We start from the raw sequence: 25,321 nt of genomic DNA, 5'->3' as shown, positions 1-25,321 counted from the left end.
AGCCATGGTTGGTGGCTTAATCATGAATAAGCAGCATTCTAGTGCACACACCCTAATCACTCCCACTTTGTTCTTCCTCTTATGTGAATAGGAGCAACAGACCATTAAACTTGGCTTTTTGCTATGTCCAGATCTGGGGTTGTCATTTGTTTCTTCTGAAAAGACCACAATAACAAATCCAATATTTATTCTTGGCTTGCTGATATTGTTTTGGGGGGAGGAACAAACCATGATCCTGGTTCAAACATAATGACAAACTAAGTTGCATTGTTTGTTGTTCCTTCTTGCACCAGAGAAGGAGTAATTGTGCAGTTTGTACTAGCACACTCCTCATTCTTGGTAAGTCATCAATAATGGCTTACTGTGATATGCAAACAGTGTCATTTTTTACTTGTTTCACCTATTTATTTATTTTAAGCATTTATACGGCCAGTTATTGAATCTGTAAACAATACACATTTATCACAGGAAATGTTAGTGATTCAATTCAAACATCATACAAAAAGTTTAACTGTTGTTTTGGTGTGGTGTACAAACTGACAAGCTGTGGTTTGAAATTGGCCAGTAAACCAGAATTAAAAAACATACATCAAAGTGGTTTGATGTGATGTCTAAACTAAGAGGCCTGTGCAGAACAAAAATTGGGGGAGCAGACTAGCTAATTTGCCTGTACATTTGGAAACTCAAACCATGGTTTGGGTTCTAAACCATGGTAGGAATAAGCCATGGTTTGGTGTGGTGTCTGAACTGAATCAATGAATTAATTCATTCAAAGTCTCATTTACAGAGAGCTACTCTGATGATTTCTTTTGTGCCAGATAGGTATAATATAGGTATAATACACAGAGACCCTGCAACTCAGTTTGTGGAATGGGGTTTTTTTTGTTACTTTTTGTTGCTGCTGCTGTTTTTGTTCTGAGCATATGAGGACTACTGCAGCGTGCTCTGAAGATGGTCCAGAAGCTACAGCTATTGAAAAATTCTGCCACTTGGATTCTCGTGGGGGCCAGAAAATATGAATGCACAATTTTGTTCCGGTTGCTCTGAATACCAGTAGGTTTTTTGTCCCAACACAAAGTGCTGGTCTTAACCTTTAAAGCCCTCAGTGGCTTGGGTCCAGGTTATCTGAAGAACCACTTTCACCCCTGTAATCCTCGCAGTATGCTAACATCTGTCCCAGGGGTCCTCCTCAAGTGCCTACCATTAAAATCAGCTAGGTTGGCGTGCACAGGGCATTGTCAGTGATGGCCCCCAAAACTATAGACCCCCCTTCAATAAACTTGTATCTTGTCCCTTCAACCGTGGCATCAAAGGCTTCCTTTTCATGCTGCCTTTAATTGATACCAGAGCAGCTTCTCGGATTAATCTCTACACTGGTTCCGCTGTGACTTTGTACCTTGTTTCTCACTCCGTTTTAAATTAATTTGTGAGGACTTAGTCCTAAAAAGTGGCTCAAATCCTTCAAATAAGACAACGTATTGAGGAGACTTCTCCTCCCAGCTGTTGCTTTTGTGTTCCAGTCATACATTCACAATAAGAGAGATGCTGAAGACCAGTTTCCCTTTTCTCTCATGTCAGTCCAGTTTTCTCCATGCCTGCAAAATAAGTGCATTATAGATGCTTCATGAAGGTATGAAAGATGAGGCCACAGTGTTGCCCATGGTAAGTAATTGGCTGTGTAACATGTCATTCAGAGGAATATTGACAAGCACGCTTTCCCATGTGTTGACCGAAAGCGAAAGAATTGACATATTTACAGAGTGATGGAGCGAAAGTGTCTCAAGCAGTAACTGTTGCTCCACTGTGTTGCGTGTTACCCAGTCACATGAAGGCATTGGTTTTCTGCCCAGGTGGACATGCACTCAGAGCAGCATCAGTCCCCAGTACAATATCTGCGAGCAGATGGTTCAGATCCGAGATGACCATATCCGCTTCATCTCCGAACTTGCTCGCTACAGCAACAGTGAGGTAAGCTTCCATGGAGGGGAACAAAGGCCCTGGAGCAATTTGTGGAATGAAAGGGGGAAGGGTTGGGGAAATGCTCTGAAATGCTTAGTGGGTAAATCTCATCTGTAATGTTAGAGTGCAGATAAAACCACCCCTCAAGAGTGGTGGCTAACTACTCTGTTTTCCGGGTTTACTTTATTCAGTATTTTCACTGCCCCTACCCATTTTAACCAGCCCAAAGGAGAGTAGCATCCTGGTTGTGTTGTCGGGGGTTTTTTTAACTTGCCATATCCCTAGGCTAAACTTTTTGTGCCATGCTTTTAATCTTCCTGTGCACTGTACTTCTTCCTGTAAACTCCCCATACTTTCAACCTTTCTCTGAACTTTTTGGCCTTCTGTTGCAGAAGACCCCAAAATCAAAAGCAACCATTTTACAACCTAAAGACAAATGCAGAATGGCCAAAACTCATCCTCCAAACCCACCATCATTACAGAGTCCATACCCACTCTGTAATGTGCCTCTTTCTGAGGTTCCAGTTTCCCATCTCTGACTCCTTATTCCTGTTTCGTTTTCCACTTAGCACCATGTCTCAGTTCTTCTGCACCAGCTCCCTTTTCTTCAGGGCTGTCATTTCCGTTTTTTGTACAACTGTTTACTTTTTCTTGCTCAGATCGGAAACTCAGTTAAGGGAGAGGGTAGTACTTTTTAAAAAAAGATATGATAGTGGCATTGGATAAGATACAGTTGTTAAGCTACAATAGGCATGTGTCCCTCAGACAGAGGTACTTATCTGATGTTCTCCAGGTTGTGACTGGCTCAGGACTGGACAGCCAGAAGTCAGATGAGGAATACAGGGAGCTTTTTGACTTGGCTTTACGGGGACTGCAGCTTCTTTCCAAGTGGAGTGCACATGTTATGGAAGTGGTAAGTAGTGGCTATAGACTCTTATTCAGCCTGATTGGTGGCCATCGATTACCACGCAACAAAACTTAACGTAAATAAAGCAAGGATTTTGCATACAGTGGAGGAGTTGTGAGATCGTGAAATGGTTTCACTAAGATTTTTCTCAAATGACAAGCAGTGGTTGAACAATATCTGCTTTTGTTTTCTCTATTCAGTATTCTTGGAAGCTGGTCCATCCTACTGATAAGTTTTGTAACAAAGATTGCCCAGGCACCGCTGAGGAGTACGAAAGAGCCACACGGTACAATTACACCAGTGAGGAGAAGTTTGCGTTTGTGGAGGTGGGTGGCTGCATTGTCTCAATACGTTCAAAGTGGCAAATGTCTCTTGTACAGCTTCCGGGTCATGTGGCCAGCATGACTAAGCTGCTTCTGGCGAACCAGAGCAGTGCACGGAAACACCTTTTACCTTCCCGCCGGAGCGGTACCTTTTTATCTACTTGCCCTTTGATGTGCTTCCGAACTGCTAGGTTGGCAGGAGCAGGGACCAAGCAACGGGAGCTCACCCCGTCACGGGGATTCAAACCGCTGACCTTCTGATCAGCAAGTCCTAGGCTCTGTGGTTTAACCCACAGCGCCACCCGCGTCCCTGAGGTTCAGTATACTTGGGGTTAAACATTTTCTCCTTTGGCCAAATTGTTTCTGGTATTTTTTTTATCTGTAAGCAACGCCAGTCCCACTGAACACTACCTGTGTTAGGGCTTTTCCATACTGTACTTGCTTTTCTCCCTGCTCTTTCCAGGCACATGTCCATGCTTTAAAGCTCCATGACAGAGCACCTTTTTTCTTTTTCTTTCTCCTATAAAAACCTGCTCTTTAAAGCTGAATCAGAGCAAATGGCAATTTAGGTTTTCTACAGATTCCCATTTGCTCTGATTCAGCAATCCAAACATTAGTTTTGGGGGTGGGGGGAATTGACTTGCCATGTTTCCCTTCACTACAGAAGGGCATTGAAAATAAAGGTCCTTTTTTATCTTTAATTACTCAGGTGATTGCTATGATAAAAGGTCTGCAGGTGCTCATGGGCCGCATGGAGAGTGTTTTCAACCAAGCCATCAGGAACACAATCTATGCAGCTCTGCAGGATTTTGCTCAGGTGACACTGAGAGAGCCACTAAGGCAAGCTGTCAGGAAGAAGAAGAATGTCCTAATCAGGTGAGGCCGGCCTTCCCAATACAAGCAAAACTTGGCTGCGAACTCTTAAGGGAGAAACCAGATGCTGCATTCAACACAATACTGTCAAAAGTGGCAGCCCTGAATGCGGTTCCCCCAGAGTTAATCCATTTTGTGGCATTATCACATTAAGCCTTTCCCCTCTGATGTTCCATATCATTGGCTCCTTCTGATAGGGGTGGAGCAACACACAACTGAATGAGGTCACTGCAGGAGTTAGCATCTCTAAACATGAGGGAGGGAGGGAAAATTTGACATGGGTTTGGTGGCAATTCCATGTCAATCATAATTTAGTTCTACTCTTAAATGTTCCTTTGTTTCTACATAATACTCAAGAGCTGTGTTGAAAGAAAAGAACAATAGCAGCTATTGACATGGTTAAAACCATAATCCATAATCTCAGGATGTTCCTAAGCAATAAAGACAAAGGGTCACAATCCCCCAACAATTGCAGGATTGTCCAAGGGCTTGTGTGAAACCATAGCAGGATGATGATGATGATTGGATAAACAGACAACACCAACATTCCCATGTATTTTAATAAACTGCTTTATTAATAAACTCCAAAGGGCCACATGCATAGAGTGTTTATGTATAAAACTCTGACTTTCCTGTGGCTGGAAGGTAAGGATCACATAAGCTGTGTGACCCATTTTGGCCTCTGGCCACAGTACCACTGGCCCTATCAGGTTTCCCATGAGGTACTGTGGCCCCAAGGCTTTTAAAAAGACCCACACTGCTCCTGTATTAATTGTATCTTTGCATCAGTCCTGTGAGGTAGGCCAGTCTGAAGAAACAGTGATTTACTAGGCCCTATTCAGTGGAGAGTTGAATCGAATTTCTTTCATCTTCCTAGTGTCCTCCAGGCAATTAGAAAGACAATCTGTGATTGGGAGGGAGGGCGTGAGCCTCCAAATGACCCCTGTCTGAGAGGCGAGAAGGACCCCAAAGGCGGTTTCGATATCAAGGTCCCACGCCGAGCTGTAGGGCCTTCCAGCACACAGGTATGTACCTCCTTCTCTGCTGAGAGCAGTTTGGGACTCTAAGATGTTGTGTCTGTAAACTAAACATTTAGAATGCTTTTGTTTCAAAGTTTCTCTCTAACACCAGTCACGCTGTCTTAATTATATCATGTATAATTATGTAATGTGTGAATTACCTTCTGTGAATCGCACTGTCCTTAGCAAGTAGGATGTTGCAGTTCGTAACATTGTTTTCTGTTCTAAACGTGCAGTTGGTTCGCAGTTCAGCATTAAACACATTGGTTATAAAAGGAGGAGCCTCTCCACTAACATCAGCCTGCTTGTCCACTTTTCCTTTTCAAGGAGCCTTGATCCTCCTGACAAACAGATATCAACACTATTAACTCAGGTGGTGTAGGTCACATCTTGGGTCCTCTGGAAGTCTGGTTAGATCCTCTCACCTAATAGGTGATTGGCACTGTCAGAAATGAAAATCTAGTAAATGGTGCTGGAGTATTACGTATACATCATGGAGGCTGGAAATGGTGTTTTAATTCCCCTCCCCCTCCACAGTAGTTCTCTGAGGGACAAGATGATATTCCAATCAACATTTAACACACAGTACCTTTCATATTCATTGGTTTGGAGCTATTTAAAAGGTAAAGGGACCCCTGACCATTAGGTCCAGTCATGGCCGACTCTGGGGTTGCGGCGCTCATCTCGCTTTGTTGGCCATACAGCTTCCAGGTCATGTGGCCAGCATGACTAAGCCGCTTCTGGCAAACCAAAGCAGCGCACGAAAACACCATTTACCTTCCCGCTGGAGCGGTACCTATTTATCTACTTGCACTTTGACGTGCTTTCGAACTGCTAGGTGGCAGGAGCAGGGACCGATCAACGGGAGCTCACCCCATCGCGGAGATTTGAACCGCCAACCTTCTGATCGGCAAGTCCTAGGCTCTGTGGTTTAACCCACAGAGCCACCCAACCTGGTGCCCTCCAGATGTTTTAGATTCCTGTTCCCATCATCCCTGACCACTGGCCACCTGTCTGGGGCTGATGGGAGCTGTACTACAGTGTTCCAGGTTGAGCAAAGCAATTAAGTGGCATGGGAAATATAAATTGCCCACAAGCTTTTGAGCTGGAATTTTGTTAATAGGGTTTTAAGAAAAAGTACAGATGAACTCACTCTTGAGCAGTCATTAGCTGTAGGAGATGATGCAGACTACAGGCAACCTCCCATTTATGCAGGGGTTACATTCCAAGGCACTGTACGCATCAGTGAAAGTGTGTATATTTGAAAAACAATTGGAAAAGCCTACAAACATTCTTGAAAACCCCTTAAAAAATCCAAGCTCTCTTCAAACTTTGCTCGAAACCCCAACCCTCCATAGGCCTCAGTGGTTGGTGCAAGGGCTCTTGGGTTTGCACTTGCAAAGGTTCTTGGGATTGCTAGGTGCCGTTTCCATGCCTCTTCTGACCTTTCTAGGTTTTTGCCATTTTAAAATTCACTTCTGGGTTTTGCGCGATTTACTTGGAAGTAAATTTTATTGTGACTGTATGCGCAGTCACGTACATATTGAACACACGTAAATGGGGGGTTGCCTGCATAATAAGAATAATCGCTCTCCTCTTGCAGCTTTATATGGTGAGAACCATGCTGGAATCGCTCATTGCAGACAAAAGTGGCTCAAAGAAGACTCTCAGGAGCAGCCTGGATGGACCAATAGTTCTGGCCATTGAAGAGTTCCACAAACAGTCCTTCTTCTTCACTCATCTTCTCAACATTAGTGGTAGGTAGTAACAGTCACAGGTTTGATATGAATGCATGTTTGATGTGTGTAATACGTCAAGGATAGTAGCGTCTCAGGCAGCCTTTCTGTTGATATGAATACATGTTTTATATGAGTTAACATTTCAAAGGATAGTAGCATCTGGGAGAATCTCTCCCATTTGCTGTAGCTCATCTTAAGGTGCTTTTAGATCTGGATGTGAACTTTGTCAGAAATTGCTACCATGTGTGTTTAAACTGTTTTCTTGAATACAGTAGTTTATGGTCATGAAGCATGTTTATTTCTTAAAATAAAAATCGTATATCATGTACATACTCTTTTCTTAACTCATATATGCTTTTATATCTGATATATATTATAATTCATAATAATAGCAGATGTAGACTAGCCTTCTGCTCATCCTTCATAAGTGTTAAACCTTCCTTCGTTATTTGTGTTTGTAGAGGCCCTCCAACAATGCTGTGACCTATCCCAGCTTTGGTTCCGGGAATTTTTTCTGGAGTTGACCATGGGCCGCCGGATTCAGTTCCCTATTGAGATGTCTATGCCTTGGATTCTAACAGATCACATCCTGGAAACCAAAGAACCTTCTATGATGGAGTAAGAGCTCAAAGACGTTGTGGAATGCATCTGTGGAAATAAATGGGTTGGATATCTTTGAGATGGCAAACTGAAGGCATTTGTCTTTATTGTGGCATGTATTCCTTCTAGCATGTAAAAGGAAATAGTGGCCTAGTGTCTAAGGTCAGGTAGTATTCCATCTTTACTTGCCTTTCATTTGGGGTACATTGTCTCCTTTTGCCATCAGAAGGGTGGATGGCAATGAGGACTGTCTTAAAGGGTAAGCCAGATGTTTTGCATAATTGGGGGGGGCTCCTCAGGTGATGCATAAAATCGGCATTCATCGCTCTGGTCTTTTTAGGACTTGTGAAACAAGTGAGATTGATTTATGGCAGTGGGGGGTATGTTTCACTTGGGTAGTTCAAACTCTTCCATCAGTTTCAGTTTGTGTGTGTGAAGAAATTTGTTTTTAAAAGTCAGAGGATTAATAACATGCATTGTTAAACTGTAAATATTGATTACATTTTATGCATGAAACTAAGTTTCCACTGGATGTGCTTGGTTGGTTTGTTTTTAAACACATTCTTACGAAGTGTCCATTGCACACTGAAATGCAGGTCCTGATCTCTCTGACAGGAAGCTGCCATATTCAGAGTCAAACCATTGGCCCATGTAGCTCAATATTGTGCATGCTGACTTGCAATAGCTCTCCGATTTCAGGCACGGTTCTCTCCCAGCCCTTCCTGAGGAGGCTAGGAATTGAACCTGAGACCTTCTGCATGCACAGCAGATGCTGTACCAGTGAAATATAGCCATCCCAAGGACAGTTTCTGGTACTATATCTATCAGGTCTTCCGTTCTCTGCCATCACTGGCTCCCATTTGCCATTCTTCTTACTTCTTGCACCCTTGGACATGTCACCTCCTACCCATGCTTCCCACGTGCCCTTCTTGCTCATATACAAATACTTTTGAGTGCAAGATTCCACACACTCCAGGTTGGCTTTAGTGCTAAGTGAGCAGGCAGAGAACTTCTGCTTTAAAGAAGAAAGAAACGGAGGTGACTGTCATACCCAAACACTGTGCTGGCATGTCCTAAGCCTATTTCCTTCATTGCAGGTATGTGCTGTATCCATTGGACCTCTACAACGACAGCGCTTATTATGCTTTGACCAAGTTTAAAAAGCAGTTTCTCTATGATGAAATTGAAGCAGAAGTGAGCTTATTTTCTTTTTTCTTACCTAATTGTTCTTGTAACTTCATAAACAATTGTCCAGTCTTATGCATATTGGTCCTAAATCCTGTTTCTTTCACTCTTCTGACAGGTCAACTTGTGTTTTGATCAATTTGTTTACAAATTGGCAGACCAGATCTTTGCTTACTATAAAGCAATGGCTGGCAGGTAGGAGACTTCTGCTCGGTTTTGGTTCAATTGTCAAAACATGGCAAGCTTTTAACTGTGTTGTATCAGCTGCTATGTACAGACTGCTTCCTTATCTGAAGATCTTATGGCTTGTGCAGGTGGTGAGATCACAACAAATATACATTGCTGGGAAATGAGAGGAGATTGTTAGCACAGAGTTGAAAATGGTCCATGTTAATAACACGAACTGCTTAGTATTGCATACTCTTTATTGGCAACTACCTTTTTAACAACTAAATATTGTCACTTATCCAAAATATGTTGCCTAACCTCTGTTCCAAATTTTGCACCATGGAAACAGAACTTCTATGTTAGTAACTTACAGATTTTTTCATGCACTAAATCCCACAATTAATTTGATGGTTCAGATACCCTTGCTGAATGCGTATAGCATAGGGGTAGCAAAATGGAGACCTCCTGACTCTGTTGGACTTCTGGGGCGCATCAAGTTCACCACCTATTGCCTAGCTCTACTTTTAGGTGAAATATTGTTAATAACATAAAGCTATTCAAGTAAAAGCATTGACAAGTTGCTTTCCAATTACAGTGTATTATTGGATAAACGATTCCGGGCTGAATGTAAGAATTATGGAGTGATTATACCTTACCCGCCATCCAACCGCTATGAAACGTTGCTCAAACAGAGACATGTCCAGGTACAACTTAAGTCGGTTGCAACAAGATTCCCAGTCTTTTATATTGGCTTGCCAGCTGGGGAGGAGTCGTACATCAGGTTTACATTCCAGACATCTGTGCGTTGCCAATCTCTGCCATGCACAGAGATGTAAATATGAAAGCCTAAATAATTTTATATAGCACACCTCAGATCCCAAGCCAGCCAAAGGTACTCTTGTAGTTGCTTCACCTATGGTGAGAAGCATCACGCACATACAAACATTTTTTGGCCCTTAAAAGTAACTGTGTGAATGTACTCATAATATGATTTCTATCCCTAGTGAAATAATGGGCTTTAGTAGAATGGACAGTTATGGTTGGCATTTCTCATCCATTCATCTCATGGCATACTTTCAAATATGGAAGCGTTCTCCTTTTTATTGTTTCCATGGGAACATAGGAATCTGCCTTATACGGAGTCAGACCATTGGTCCATCTTACTCAGTATTGTCTTGCTCACTAACTGGGAGCCTCCCAGACAGGGTTCTCTTTTAGCCCTGTCTGGAGATGTGGGACTGAACCTTCTGCATTCAAAGCAGATACTGAGCTACAGCCCTTCTTGCTCATATGCCCCAGCCAGCAGGGGTTGTTTTACCGACTGAAGCTCCACTTCATGCATAAAATTACTCCCTTACCCTCAGTTTTACTACAGTGGAGGAAGCAGATCCTTGTGCCTATTCCTTTGCAAGCATGGGCTTTCCCTGGCTGCTGAAATGAATGGATCAAAATCCTTACCCCCATTTTATTATAGATAGGCCAACTCATACATTTGGGGTACAAGTTAGTTCTTTCTCTCTGCATAGTAATTCCGAATCAAGGACCACTTCTTAATCATCTTCTCACTTGCTGTCTGTCTTGTGACTTCCACAGCTGCTGGGCCGATCCATCGACCTAAATAGACTCATCACTCAGCGTATCTCAGCCGCAATGTACAAATCACTAGACCAGGCCATTAGTCGCTTTGAAAGTGAGGATCTGACATCCATTGTGGTAAGTTTTCCCAGTGGCTCTACTAAGGCTGGATGACAGGATGCAGGTTGGAGGGGGGTGTTCCTAAATAACAACAGTAGTAACCTCAACATGTTTTTTCCTTTCTTCAATTTTGTAAGTTTTTACATAGAACAGCTGTACTGTGGAGAGAAGATCCAGATACATTATTTCTCATAGTCAGAATGCCTCTGGGCACCATATGATCTTTCCCAAGACCCTCTCAGATCTGGATTAAGGAGAGGAAGCAGAATGGAAAGACCTACTTCCCAATGCACAAATATTGCATCTCTAGTATATTTATAATGCCCAGTGGAGTCTATTCTCTTATTACTAACATGCTTACAGTATGTAGATTCAGGTCTTGCTCATGGATATGTTACAATCAGGAATCAGAAAGGGAAGTTGTCAATCCTAAATGCATCTTTTGATAATGGTGCCGAAGGAGACTGTCCACAGTCACTGGACTTATCTCCAGATGGGGGAAGAACTGTCAACATCCTCTAGTGGTTGCTGATAGCCTCCACACCTTGGGCATTCAGCATAACATACCGCATTTTTCCATGTATTAGACGAGGTTTTGTGACTCAAAAATCGTGTGAAAAAACGGGGGTCGTCCAATACATGGACAGTGGAATGGGGGGGCGGGGCAGCATGCCCGCCAGCCAGCCAGTTGGTGGGAACGCAACTTCCTCCGATGCTGCAGTAAGCGGGAAACGATCTAGGGAGTGTTTCCTGCACACAGCTGCATGGGTGAGAGAAGCTGTGTGCCTCCAGCCAGCTGGTTGGTGGGAGCGCAACTTCCGGTGCTGTTGTGCATGGGAAACACTCCCTAGATCCTTTCCCGCGCACAGCGGCATCAGGGGAAGTTGTGCTCCCACCAACCAGCTGGCAGGTGGGAGCACAGTTTCCCCTGATGCTGCTGCATGTGGGAAGCGATCTAGGGAGTGTTTGCTGCCCGCAGCTACATGGGGGGAGAAGCTCAACAACTTTGGGCCATCTCACCTCATTTTCTTAAAATTGAGTTCCCAAAAATAGGGGGGAGTCTTATACATGGGGGCGACTTACAGACAGAAAAATACGGTAGATAAAATTTATTGGTTCTCTTCTTGGCAAAGAAGAGGCATAAATAACCGTGCACTGGAGTATGAGATTTTCAAATAGTTGGGTCACTAAGCAATTGCCAAGTGTGATACAATGGCTAAGAGATTGCCTTGTGAAAATTCAGCCTGAACCCCTTAAGTCTTGTCTCTGCCATAAATCCAGTCAGTGGTCTTAGGAGGTCACTGTGTCTCAGCCTGCGTCTCCCCTTTCTTCTACAGTTTGCAGTATGGGTACAATAATAAGCTTTGTAAGGGTTAGTCAGCTGATGTAAGTAAGCGGTATAAATATAACTGTTAAGAATATTGTGTTGTCTTTATAATTCTTCCCCTGGCATCAGTCCAGATCAGATGTATGGTGTTTTCAGTCCACAACCTGTTAGAAAAGTGCCCACTCCTTTCTTTGGGTGCAGGAGCTTGAATGGCTTTTGGAGATAAACCGTCTGACGCACAGACTGCTGTGCAAGCACATGACCCTGGACAGTTTCGATGCCATGTTCCGAGAGGCCAATCACAATGTCTCGGCTCCTTATGGTCGCATCACCCTGCATGTCTTCTGGGAGCTGAACTTTGACTTTTTACCTAATTACTGCTACAATGGGTCTACTAACAGGTAAGAAGAAAATGTCAAATAGCTCAGTTGGTAGAGCATGAGACTCTTAACCTGGGGGTCGTGGGTTCGAGCCCCACATTGGGGCTGCATTGCAGGGGGCTGGACTAGACTCTTGCCGTCCCTTCCAACTCTACAGTTCTGTCATTCAAAGTGAGGTGCAGTTTGAAGGCTAGTTATAGCTTATGGGTGCATTTCAAGACTCATGCTCTTCATCCTTCTTGACCCAAACCAAGGTAGATTACACATAATCAATTTCACAATAGAGTATTGAAACTGAAAACAATTATAGGCATTGCTCTTGAGTTGGTCAGGGTTTTGGCATAGTTAATTTTAGATCAGAAAAATGACATCTCATTAAGCTGTCAGGGTTGGATGGAAGGGGAAGGGTCACATAAAGCTGGTTAATGTGGGAGTCTTAGAGGATACTGTAAATATTTGTGTACAAATGCAGTGGCGTAGCGTGGGTTGTCAGCACCCGGGGCAAGGCAAGTAATTTGCGCCCCCTAACCTGTCCCTCCCCAGATAGTCCCTCGCTCTCTCTCCGCACCGCACCACACGCCTGGCACCCCCCCCTCCACAGTGGGCAGCGACCCAGCGGCTCGGATTGGATTCGCACAGCCAGCACTGCAGTGAGAGAGAGTGAGTGAGCCAGGTAGGGGCAGAGAGCTGCGAGTGCGAGCAGCCCCCCAGATGTTGCGCCCGGTGCGGCCGGCCCCCCCTGCACCCCCCACGCTACGCCACTGAAATGTGATGGGGTTGTATCCAAAGTTGTGGGAACGAAAAGCATACAGCTGATCTCTCCCCCCCCCCCGCAGTCCCTGCGGGGGTCCTACTGGACCAAAATCCTTCCACTTGCTGTTGGATAATTCCTCCCTCATATTGCAGCCCTTTTTCACATTTGCAGGGTTTTCAGAGGCTGGAGGAGGGAGGAGAGGAAGAGAAAGGTTGGTTGACTGAGCTCTGCCTTCTGCACCATTGGATACAGCCCACAGAATTCATAATAGACACGGAGCTCCATTATATTATATTATAATGAGCCTATTGACTAAACTGCGGATAAAAATATGTAGCATTGTTTGATACAGTTCTTTGAAGAAGCATTTATGTTAAAATATATTTTCAGTAACAGTGAAATTCTAGTGATTGGTATTAACAGTTAGAAATGTTCATTTCACAAGTAAAATAAAAGGGTTTTTTTTTACCGTACTTGGTAGGTGAATACAATAAAAATAGGAAAATATTGTTTCTAACTGAAAATATTAGTAAAACTGCCAGTTCATGCAGGAAAATAATTAGTTAACTTGGTGCATAAAGTAATAATGTAAGGAGGGAATCATAGTGCAATACACATCTACTCCAAAACAAGCTTCGGATGCCATTTTCTTCCATTTTTTCCACAAATACCAGATTTGTACGGACAGCAATTCCATTTACCCAAGAACCCCAGAGAGATAAACCAGCCAACGTCCAGCCGTACTATCTTTATGGATCTAAGGTGAGTCAGGAAACATATTGGGTATTCAGAGTCCAGTTTGGAAGGAGTTTCATTTAAATGAATGATTTAATGAAAGATGCACCTTAATTCAGTTAATGTCAGAGCATGGCAGCTGCATTGCGGCTTTCTGTAACATTAGTGTATCTGAGGGTCAGTGAGACATTTTTCACAAATGATGTCCATTTGGCCAGTTTCCATGTGATTTGTGCCAGGAAATACTGCAGGGGGCTGGTGCAGTCCTCACATCATTACACAAACCGTCTGCATCAGTGCTCCATTACTGCATTGCCTTGCTTAAATGTTAATGTTACTAACCCTCCCATAATGTTCCTTTATCATTGGACAAATATCGCAATATCCATCACCCCACCTGTTGTCTCAACTTCCTTTTCTCCTTATTATTGGAGAAAAACAAGCTTTGGAGAAGTATATCCATTACCCCTTTACAGATGGGCCTGGTTCATGCATAATGATCCCAGTCCAATAAATTATGGCTTCCTTTTCATCACCCCATCTCCTCTGTTCTCAAGTACCCTTTATTTGTGGGTTTTAAAAACCATGGTTTCAGACCTGGGAAACTGTTGTTTTAAGTATTTCCATCAAATGACAATCACAATGCAGGATCAGATTCTTGACTCCTGTACATTTTTCTGTTCCAACCTGAGGTTCATTTCATGGCAAAAAAATGTTCCTATGTACATAGCAAGCAGTGTTAGGCCACATGCAAAGCCTTTCCCCAACACTACAATGAATGAAGAAGTCAATCAATGCAAATTCTGGAGCTCATTCTTTAATCAGAGCATCTGTAGAGCTTTGGACTGAGGCAAACATGGTAAACATGTTTTTCATTAAAATCATTGAGTTAATGGCCATAATCCAAAGGTGTACACACAGAGAGAGTAGGATGCTGGCACAGCAGGAAATTTGCTCATTGCTCATGGCAGTTCCAACTGCTGAAGACAGAAACTTCTTTCTAAAGTAGACAGTGCTGATATCTTTGCAGTGGGAATTGAAGAAGGCATTTACAACAAGGCCCCCAACTGTAGACATGTTCCTCAAGTTCCCCACCCTGGTGTGCTCCGATCACTTCTTTGGATCATCACAATCTGTATTTTTAGGCTCGGGTTTTTAATCAGAGCTAATGACTCTATATATTTGCTTTATAGAAGGTTGAAACGTGATTATTTTAAAAAATAAAACACTATGGTGCCATCTGTTTGCAGAGACGGCAAAATCACATTGATAGGATATGCCATTGTCTGTGTTAGCCAAGATTTAGATCTGATCTACACATTACTCCAGCAACAGACCAGTTAAAACCATCTGAAAATAATGACTAACGTGAAATGACACATTGTTCCTCTGCATCAAATGGAAGGTCTCCATGGTCCTTCAGTAGTCATCCTCAGGCTATTCCAGCACAAGCATGGATATTCTTCACACAGTAAGCTTAAGAAGAGTCTGCTGGGCCATCTGTCCCAGCATCCTGTTCTCACAGTGGCCAACCAGATGCCTGTGGGAAACCTGCAAGCAGGATTTGATCACAAGAGCACTCTTCTCCTTATGCAGTTTCCAGCAACTGGTATTCAGGATCATTACTACCTCTGACCATGAAGTCCTCCATCGTAGCTAGTAGCCTTCAACAGCCTTCTTCAGGAATTTACCTAATTCTCTTTTAAAGCCATCCACGTTGGTGATCACCACTGCTTCCTGTGGCCACAAGTTCCATGGTTTAGCTATGTACCGTGTGAAGAAGCACTTCCTATTATCTTTTAATCTTCACCTTCATTGGATGCCTAGGAGTTCTAGAATTATCCATGCATAATTTCATGCACTTTCATCGTGTCGCAGAAAGGAGGACGGTCTGGGACTGATGTGGAAGCACTTATACATATTAAACCTGCAGTATGGAGATGCTACCATCTTGACTGCAATATGCAGCTGCCTCCACATGGGGGCCACAGCAGATAGATTGTTCCTCCACTAAGTTCCCATTCTTTAGAATGAAGAATTTTCTGTAGGTCAAACGCTTTTCCTACTCCACCACCAACAGAAGCTGATCCATTTTACCTGCTTCATGTAAAGTTAGCACTTCATTTGCTTGGTATACAGTGGTACCTCGGGTTACATATGTTTCAGGTTACAGACTCCGCTAACCCAGAAATAGTACCTTGGGTTAAGAACTTTGCTTCAGGATGAGAACAGATATCGCGTGGCGGCGGTGCGGCAGCAGCAGGAGGCCCCATTAGCTAAAGTGGTGCTTCAGGTTAAGAACAGTTTCAGGTTAAGAACGGACCTCTGGAACGACTTAAGTACGTAACCAGAGGTACCACTGTATTTTCATTATTTATTTATTCATTCTAAGGGGCCCTTCATCGTGTAAGATGGGTGGAGAAACCTTTTTTTAACACTGAGGACCACATTCCCATAGCAGCTTTCCTGGGGTCCACACGCCCAGTGGACCCCAGGTGATGGATCTAGGATGCCGTGCTGACTCCAGAGAAGTATATGGCCAGGTTTTCATTAGTTTCTGATCTAGTATATCAAAGAGTAAAATTTACCCACCAAAGCAGATTGATGAGAGGGGCTGTCAAGCACAGCTGTTTTCTTGAGATTTAGTTCCTGTTTTTCACCTGTCAGAAGAGAAATGCCTATGAGTCTCTTCCAGAGATGCACTTGGCATTCTGGAGTGATGGATTTACTTGAATGTTATGGGCTGTAGTAAAACGTAGGTAATGGCAGCAAATCAAGCAACAGCCGTTTAGATGAACTGCAGGTCAATCTTTTTGTTGTTGTTTTAGTCATTTTAAAGTTCAGTGTTTACAGTTGATGAACACTCTTGCCATGTGAAAATCAATACGCCAAGAGTAATGTATCCGGTTCTGGGCATTACAATCTAAGAAGGACAAGCTGGAACATGTGCAGAGCAGGGCAACCAAGATGACCAGGGGTGTGGAAACCAAACCTTGTGGGAAACAGTTGAAGGAATTGGGTATGTTTAGCCTGGAAAAGAAGAGTCTGAGGGAAAATACGATAGCCGTCTTCAAACGTCTAAAGGGCTGTCACATGGAAGATTGAGCCAGCTTGTATTCCCCTGTTCTGGGTGCTAAAAAGGAGATTCTGATTAAACTCAGAAATAACTTTCTGACAATAAGAGCTGTTCAAGAGTGGAAAGGCCTCCTTCAGGTTTTTAAGCAAACCATGTATGCCTTAGTTGAGATTCCTGCATTGCAGGGGTTGGACTGGATGACCCCCCGGGTCCCAACTCTACAATTCTATCATTTATATAAGTGGAAAGGGAGAGAGAGATGACTGGGATCAGGTTCAGAATTGCATGCTGTAGTCTTAGGGACTTCCTATGTTCAAGTGTATCTACAGGAAAATATAAAGAAAAATAGGAAAGCACTAGGTATTTCTCATGCTAGGTTCTCTAAAGCATTGTTGAGCAAACTGACATGCTTTTTAAAAAATGAGTCCTTTTTTCTGTGGATTACTGTTTGTCACTGTACTTGAAATTAAAATACCGTAGTAATGTTTGGATGGCTCAGGTTCCTTTTTATTATTTTATAAGCAGGGCAATAGGAAAGTGTTTGTCAGAGATGACTGTCAAGAGAAAATAGCCAGCCAGCCACCCACGTAAATTCACCTTTATAGCACCTTTTGCAGCAGAACCATTGTAGGTTAAAAAAATGGAATGTATTACTTTCCATCAAAACAGGAAATAATATGTACAAATATAGCACATGACTATTGTTTTCAAGAGTTTGTTCACCCAAAAAATACTGGTAGCATAACATTAGTAATTCTGATTTAAGGAGTCTCTAGTTACCTAATGCAAGAAGAATGGATGGTATTCTCTGTTGTTTCCTAATTTAAGGACTCTGTCTGTCCTGGTAGCAATACAGGAAATTGCACTCTGCCTTTGCCTATAAGGTGTGGAGCTGATGTCAAGTGTCTCCAGTGTGATTGTGAAACAGAGATGACTCCCCACTTATGTGGGGGTAACATTCTGGCCCCCCGTGCACATAAGTGAAATCACGTAAATTGGGGAGCATTCTTTAAACACTCTCTGTGCCCATCTCTCTTTAATCCACACTAAAAATACTGTATCCAAAAACATCCACAACTAGAATTGAAGCTCTGTGATCGGCAGTAGTTATTTTTTATTAACCAATCTTACAGTACAATCCTATGCATGTTTACTCAGAAGCACGTCTCACTGTTTAGGAATTATTATTATTATTATTATTATTATTATTATTATTATTATTAGGAATGTGTGCTTAGGATTCCAGCCTCAAAAACAGTGATACATAATGCCTTGCATGTTTTAAACAATTTCTGAAAATTCAGAACCGCAAGTACTTCTGGGTTCCTTTTGTAAAAATGGCATCATATTTATTTTCCAGGAATATGAAGTAAGCACAAGTATCCATTAGCAACTGAATTAATTCCTTTCTATTCCATTGCTTATTGCTACATATGAATTCAGGCAGGGACAAAGAGCTGCTAAAACTCCCACACAGAAGAACATGTTCATTCACTGCTGCTATATCCCTTTCTGTTCAGTAGCTGCAGTCTTCCTTTTTCAGTGTGTAAATCCACTTTTGAATAGTCATCAGCTGTTTAGCATCCACATGCTGTTATTTTCGTATTTGTAATAGCTGCAACTGTTATGCTACTTAATACAGGGAGTAACTTAACTACACTTCTTGTGCTCATCTTTGTAATGATTTTTACACGTTTTTAAAGAATTTACTTGTTTTAACATCACTGTCCCACGTAAAGTGATCCTTATGTGCATTTCTTAAACTATTTTTAAATTTTTATAACTATATTGTTTTACCTTCACCTCATCACTAGAAAGTTGTGCATAGGCTGTGATCAGGAGCTCTGATCAACATGTTGAGGTGAAGGGTCAACTCACACAATCCTGCTCCTCACTCACTCTGCATATTGACTGAACTTGTCTGAACAAGGCTATGATGAAAGTCTTGGGAAACAGGACTATAGCAAAGCACTTCTCACTATTGCTTATTCAGATTTCACTTGGACACTCCCATTAAATGGACTACACACCTGGTGTTCCAATCTTCCATAAATTGCTTAATGAAAATGATGTAACATACAAAGCAAAGAGACCTCTGTTTATATGTCATGGCACAATTTACCGTCGCTTGGCATCAGCCAATCATGTTAATTATATTTACTCCAGTATCTACATTAATTCCATTATCACATTGATATCAAAATATAGTACCTTATTGATGCACAAGCTAATGATTCATAGGAAGCTGTAATCATGATGTTAGAATAATACAAGGAAAGCCAACAGAAGGCCAAAGGGTACTTGTTGGACATGTTAAACAGAAGTGAACATCCAGTGTCTTATTGTGGTAATGGTGTTGCAATCACAGTTTGTTCATATAACTTTCCTTATAAATGGAGATTGAACAATGCATGTCTCCTCAGAAGTTAGACACGTTGAGTTCAGTGGACTTCACTTCTGGGAAAGTGTGTACAGGAGTGCAGCCTAAGAAAAATGTGTCCAGAGTTGGCAAAGAAACACAGATAACAACAGGGGAAAGAACACTGCATGAGAGGCACATTTGCTTTTGGACAGAGATTCCAGAGTTTTGTGCAGAGAATTCAAAATTCTCTGTCAGCCTACCACTAGATTCTGGAATATTATTAGCAAAATAGGAAAATGTTTACTTAGTGATCTGCAAGCTTCAAACAATTTGTATAGCTGTTCAATATATTTTGAAGATCCAGTAATGGTTTTGTTTTTGCCCACCCCCACAGCCACTCAACATCGCCTACAGCCACATCTATAGCTCCTACCGGAACTTTGTGGGACCTCCTCATTTCAAGACAATCTGCCGGCTCCTTGGGTACCAAGGGATTGCTGTGGTGATGGAAGAATTGCTGAAGATCGTCAAGAGCCTGGTAATGGTGAAGTTGTGGATGAGGTTCAGGCCAGGAAGTCAAAACAACTCTGTATATTGAACAATACATTTTAAAAATAAAATGTATATTATTTTAGAATATAATTTCCATTACATTGAGATGCCTGTTTTGGGTTGGCAGAGTATCTCCACTGAAAATATTCTGTTCTGGACTCTGATTACATTGTATTGGATCAAAGACAATGAGAACAAAATTAAGCACCAGGAACTTGGGAAATGAAAGATGTTCCTGGACCTATCTGCAGTGCACATTTATATCAGTCTCTGATCTCCCCAGACCTCACTTTGCAATTAGAAACATAGGAAGCTGCCTTATACTGAGTCAGACCAATATTCCCTCCTGTTCAATATTTTCTGTGATGACTGGCAGCAGCTGTCCAGGATTTCAGACACGGTCCTCTCCCATCCCTAGATGCTCTACCAACTGAGCCACAACCATTCCCCAGGGTCCCCTGAAGCTTTGTTTAGAACCTTTAAAAAAAGGAACACCACTGTTGTAAATCATTTTCATAACCGCATCTGTGGCCACTTTGTAAAACAGAATAAGCTTTCAACTTTAAGCTGATCTTCTAGAGCTGACCTTTTTGTTCTTCTGCTTCTTGTAGTTGCAAGGGACCATCCTTCAGTATGTGAAAACCTTGATAGAGGTGATGCCAAAGATCTGCCGCCTGCCAAGGCATGAGTATGGATCTCCAGGTTGGTACTTGGAATGCTTCATAAGATGGCTATCAATGTCAGTTCTTCCCTATGTGCATCTTTATTTATCTGTGAAATTTGTATTAATGCACTTTCACCATTCTGCTCAGGATGGCTTATGTGCGGTTATGCTTCTCTAAAATAAGTTATGCCAAGAGATAGTTACTTGCCTAAGGCCACCTTCATAACAATGGAGGTTTGAACCTAGGTGTCCTTGGCATAGGTCCAGTGTTCAGCCCATTATACCGCACTGCCTTTTCCTGTGGTTTCAGTTTGTTGATGTCGATGTGTGGAGAAGTCTCCTAAAAGACTAAAGATTATGGAGAGTCCATGCTGACATCCCACCAGGAGCAGATAGCCGGGTTATCATTCAAGAAAGCTGTTCTGTCCACCTACCCCAAGAGATTTCAGGTGGGGATGGAGTTGTATTTGGCCTGGACGGTGGTGGAACACGAGCATCAGCATGTCAGCACATGTTATGTCAATGCTGACCTAGTCTGAATTGATGGGGCTATATAGGTTTGCTCCACCCCTGTCCAGTTTGCTATTCTCAGCTCCTGCCAGGTTGCCCTTGGGCCACAATGTTAGGACTAGAAGGTCACTAAATTCCAAATAGGAATCCTCTAGTTTGCAGTGGTTTTGTTGCTGTTGTTTTGCCTACTCTGTACAGGGCCTTAGAGAAAGTAATATTTCCTAACATCTTGAGCTCACAAGAAACAGAGGTATCTGGAGTATCTTTCTCTTTCCCCTACTTTTTTCCGGGTATGATTGGCTGTCAGTAGCATCCTTCTACAGCATTGCTCTTCAGGTGTGGAGCAGCCCGAGCCACAGACTTCTAAGAAAGTTGAAATGAAAGGAGAGTGTATGAGGCAGGCGCTCAGGACCACAGCTACTTCCAAAGGCAACACCAACTTGCTCTTCGCAGTTGGTACCCTTCTTTCTTATCATATCAATCCCTAGTTAATTTCTTCCTTTCTCTCTTGCTTCTTACTAGGAATCCTGGAGTTTTTCCATCACCAGCTGAAGGATATAATTGAGTATGCAGAGCTCAAGACGGATGTGTTCCAGAGCCTGAGAGAAGTGGGTAATGCCATTCTTTTCTGCCTTCTCATAGAGCAGGCCTTGGTGAGTTTAAATGAGTTCTTTCAAAAATTGGCAGGGTTTTAAATAGATAAATCAACTAACCAACCAGATGAGCTCACCCAGTTCAGTTAATATGTTGATGCAGCTGTGATTTAATTAATGAGGGTGGCACCATTTGTGTGTGTGTATTTAAATGGTTTGGTATCAGTTGTAAAGCCATTTTAATGAGAATAGACTTGAGGAGATAGCTGGTGGAAATCGGAATGTACAAACCATGGCATGTGGGAATTAAATTAACATGAAAGTGGTGTGGATTGTGGAGTGGTTTCAGGAACAGAAAGGCTCTGTGCTTTTAACTGGTTTGGAAGAACAGATCATCATGAGGCTTCGTTGTGGATTTAGTGTGTTACATACACATGGCATGGAGCTATAGGGATAAAGGGGAGTTTGGGGGCTCTCATTTGCATGGCATTTTTATGTGGTATGGGTATGTACCCTGCTCGGAGTTAATCCAAACAGTCTACGTGTCCCTTCAACTTCCTCCTTTGTTGGTCCCTTGCCTGTTTTTATAGACCCCACTTCAGGATTGCTAGTAATAGTGATATCTCTACAGGTTGCATACTTTGCATGACATTGCTGTTTGAATTTGCAAACACAGTGCCTGAATTCTTAAAGTACCTCCACTGTACTACTTCCTGCACATCTGGTTTAGCACCAGCACCAAACCATGAGTGCGGATAGTTGCTTTCTGGATATCCCTTAGTGCCCAGCCTAATCCTTTTGGTGCATCCCACCTTCTGCTAAGAGGAAGAATGTGTCTTCTTGGGATGCTTGACTGTATCATAGCTCTCTTGAACAGCATTTTCTCCCATTGTGGCTATGTTGGTCCTTCCGATCTGCATAATGTTAATGTGCGCTTGAATGTGCACAACAGCCTCCCCCACCCCTTTACTGGATACTTATTCACTGAGTTGCTTTTCATAGTAGAGACACATCATTAGTGTATTAGGGAGCCAATACTATTTTGATATAGGAGCAAAATGCCAATGGCAGCATGGAGGTAAGCGCATCAGGGTCATAGTCCAAGGACAAGTATTCTGGGAAAGGACAATCAGCAGAAATTATATGTGTTGTATGTGAATAAACCTATCCAGTCTTTCTCTCAGTTCTAAGTTCATCAGTGAAGATTTGGATTAAATAATGTAAAATGAATCATTCCTTTGTACTTTCTGATGGCCATAAAGGCACACATAACTCAATCCAATACAAATTTGGTTACTGTGTTCGATATGACTGATTTATTATTTTTTCCTCTACGAGTGTCTATATATTTCCTGCTTGTGACTGAAGAGACAACATTTCGACACAAGCTTACTTTTCTTAATTTCACTGTTGTTGTTGTTGTTATTGTTGTTATTGTTATTGTTATGGATAAAAGTTCCAGAGTACTAGTGGTTTTGCCAATCATAGAGTGGTCTTTGACAAAGACCTTCTGAATTCATGATTTCCTGAACATCGTAATGCCACTTAATTTCTTGTATGATTAATTAAAAAGAAAGAAACCCATTTCCTTTTCCAAGGACAAACTAATCTATCAATTTACTAATCTATTAACTTGTGCTTGGGATGTGCAACAAAGCACAGGTAATTAAACATAAGAGATGTGGGCTGACGGACGCCTTCTTCATTGCCCGCCATGGAAGGAGAATTCCTTCTGCCATAGTCAGCAATGAAGGCCTCCCCTCTGTTTTCGAGATGAGATTGGACATTTAGCATGGGGTTTCTTGAAAAGTAGGAAGCAGTCACATACCATGAGACAGTTAACTATTTATTAAGTATTGCAATGGAAGTTGAAACCCATCTTCTAGGACGTTCATTGTGCTATTTTTGGTAAGCAGCCAAGGCTTTAGATGAGGGACCTGTGCACGTATTTTTGACACTACAAGGCATGGCTGGTGATTGGAGAATTGATCACAGCATTCTGAATGTGTCCTCGCACAGAGATATATTGGCACCTCCCCTTTTGCAGCGTCTTGCCTCTTTGCATGCAGCCTGCAGCCATCATGGTTTACTTTGTCGCTGTGCCGCCCCGTAGACTCATGCAGAATTTGCTGCCAACCATTACTCAAGTCTCCTCCAGCATTATTGCTTCCCAGGTCTTGCCTCTTTGTATGTCTGCACTTTGGATTACCTTTGAATATCTGTATGTGTTTTCAAGTTGCTTCTCATTCTTCTGTGGTTCCCTCTCGGCCTCTTCCAGCCTAGTCCAAAAGCATGGCTACTTGGAAGTAAGTCCCTCCTAAGGTCTCTTGGGTCTTACTACCAAAAGAGCATGCTGAGGATTGAAATTTTGATACTATTTATTTCTCTCTCCTCATTAACATTTGTAGGTCTTAACTATCTGCTTGCATCAACAGTAAATGCCTTTTGTAGAGCATCATAAAACCAAGCATACATATGACATTATGTAAGGTTTCTCATTCATCAACATAGGCCTCACAGCCACAGAGCTACAGAGTCCCTCCCAAGAGATAGCGTTTTCTAAACCTAGAGACGGTTGCAATGATTAATTGCAGTGATTTTTTTTGCAGTCTCCAATTTACATGCACTACACTGGCTTCTAAGTGTGTTTATAAATGTGGTGCCAAGCAGAGATTTGCATTCCCTTTGTTGCACATGTTCCTTGGAATGAACCACCAGACAGTCTTTTTTGTGTGTGTGAGTCTTAGAGCAGTTTTTCCAAACTGCTTTCAGTGGCAAGGTATTGGATGTGTCTGCAGCAGTTGCCCTCCCCCAAAGGCCTCAGAATACACCAGGGGAAGCTGTTTCGCTTTTCATACCAGGTAGCATCCCTGTCTAGGATTCTTTCTCTGGGCTTTGTACTGGGAAAGTCTGTACCTCATTAAAATTCTCTGGGTCCGGGTACATGAGGGACACTGACTGTGTTTAAGCTTGCCATTTTAAGCCCCACGCTGAGGTGTTAGCTGGAGTCACACAGTATCAGGTAACAGGTCCAGAATCCCAAACCCAACTAACGAAAGCAGGGTCAGCCTCAGGGCAAACTAGACTTAAAGATCTATGAACAGGATGTTCTGCTTTCTTTTTTTTTAAATTAAAAGCCAACTTGAGAGGTGTGTGTAATTTGGATTAGCGCAATGCGTAACCTGGTAGTTATATATTTTCCTCTGGGCGGTAAATAGGAGAGGGGATTGGGGGGAAGGGAATTTTAATCAGGAAAACAGTGTGGTGGAAGAGTTAATACCCTTTGCACAGTGCCACAAGCACCATCCAAGTGGCACTACCATCACTACCATCACCCCTCTGGTGGCTTTTATGTATTGAAAACTGGGATATCTGTGATATTTTCCAGTGCCAGTTCTAGTTTGAGCCTGAGGTTTTGAGGACCTAGGCTAATTCCCTGTAGGAGGTACTTAGGACAGCAGATATAAATGCAATAGAGCTTAATATTGCCATGATGTCTACTAGTAGGGCCTGGGTTTGTCAGAAGGCCCACTGCTAACTTATCCTGAGTTTCATAAAATGTAAAGGGGTATTTTACTGTAGTGCTGTATGGAGATGTCCATAGATTGTGCCTTCTCTTTCTTCATTGGCAAGCTGATGGAAGAGAGAACTGCTCTGAGTGTTAGGTGGCTCAATTTATACACTGCAAGGCCTGAGCTGTCCTTCTGAAGTTCTGCAATTGCTAAGTCGTCATCCTCTTCAGAGAGGTCTTTGGAGAACCAGGCAGAGGGCCTTCTTGGTAGTGGCGCCTGCCTGCCCTGTGGAACGCCCTCCCATCAGATGTCAAGTAAATAAACAACTATCTGACTTTTAGAAGACGTCTGAAGGCAGCCCTGTTTAATTAAGTGTTTAATGTCTAAT

At 42.5% G+C, this 25,321-nt stretch overlaps 1 protein-coding gene across 4 annotated transcripts in view; it reads left to right on the top strand.

Moving 5' to 3' along the window:
• CYFIP2 (cytoplasmic FMR1 interacting protein 2) overlaps positions 1–25,321 on the top strand; it is a 67,595-nt gene that overhangs the window by 27,478 nt on the left and 14,796 nt on the right. For all 4 annotated transcript variants that reach the window (XM_081181106.1, XM_081181107.1, XM_081181104.1 and 1 more), the window contains exons 11-26: positions 1,851–1,968; positions 2,753–2,872; positions 3,067–3,192; positions 3,899–4,065; positions 4,940–5,087; positions 6,685–6,838; positions 7,282–7,438; positions 8,518–8,614; positions 8,724–8,800; positions 9,369–9,477; positions 10,367–10,486; positions 11,997–12,196; positions 13,604–13,691; positions 19,497–19,640; positions 20,266–20,356; positions 21,351–21,481. In XM_081181106.1, coding sequence (XP_081037232.1) covers positions 1,851–1,968; positions 2,753–2,872; positions 3,067–3,192; positions 3,899–4,065; positions 4,940–5,087; positions 6,685–6,838; positions 7,282–7,438; positions 8,518–8,614; positions 8,724–8,800; positions 9,369–9,477; positions 10,367–10,486; positions 11,997–12,196; positions 13,604–13,691; positions 19,497–19,640; positions 20,266–20,356; positions 21,351–21,481 — 2,047 coding nt within the window. The remainder of the gene's footprint in view (positions 1–1,850; positions 1,969–2,752; positions 2,873–3,066; positions 3,193–3,898; positions 4,066–4,939; positions 5,088–6,684; positions 6,839–7,281; positions 7,439–8,517; positions 8,615–8,723; positions 8,801–9,368; positions 9,478–10,366; positions 10,487–11,996; positions 12,197–13,603; positions 13,692–19,496; positions 19,641–20,265; positions 20,357–21,350; positions 21,482–25,321) is intronic.

The sequence above is a fragment of the Podarcis bocagei genome (assembly GCF_964188305.1).
Source record: "Podarcis bocagei genome assembly, chromosome: 2".
Classification (NCBI taxonomy): domain Eukaryota; kingdom Metazoa; phylum Chordata; class Lepidosauria; order Squamata; family Lacertidae; genus Podarcis; species Podarcis bocagei.
This window is presented reverse-complemented; position numbering and strand designations above follow the sequence as displayed.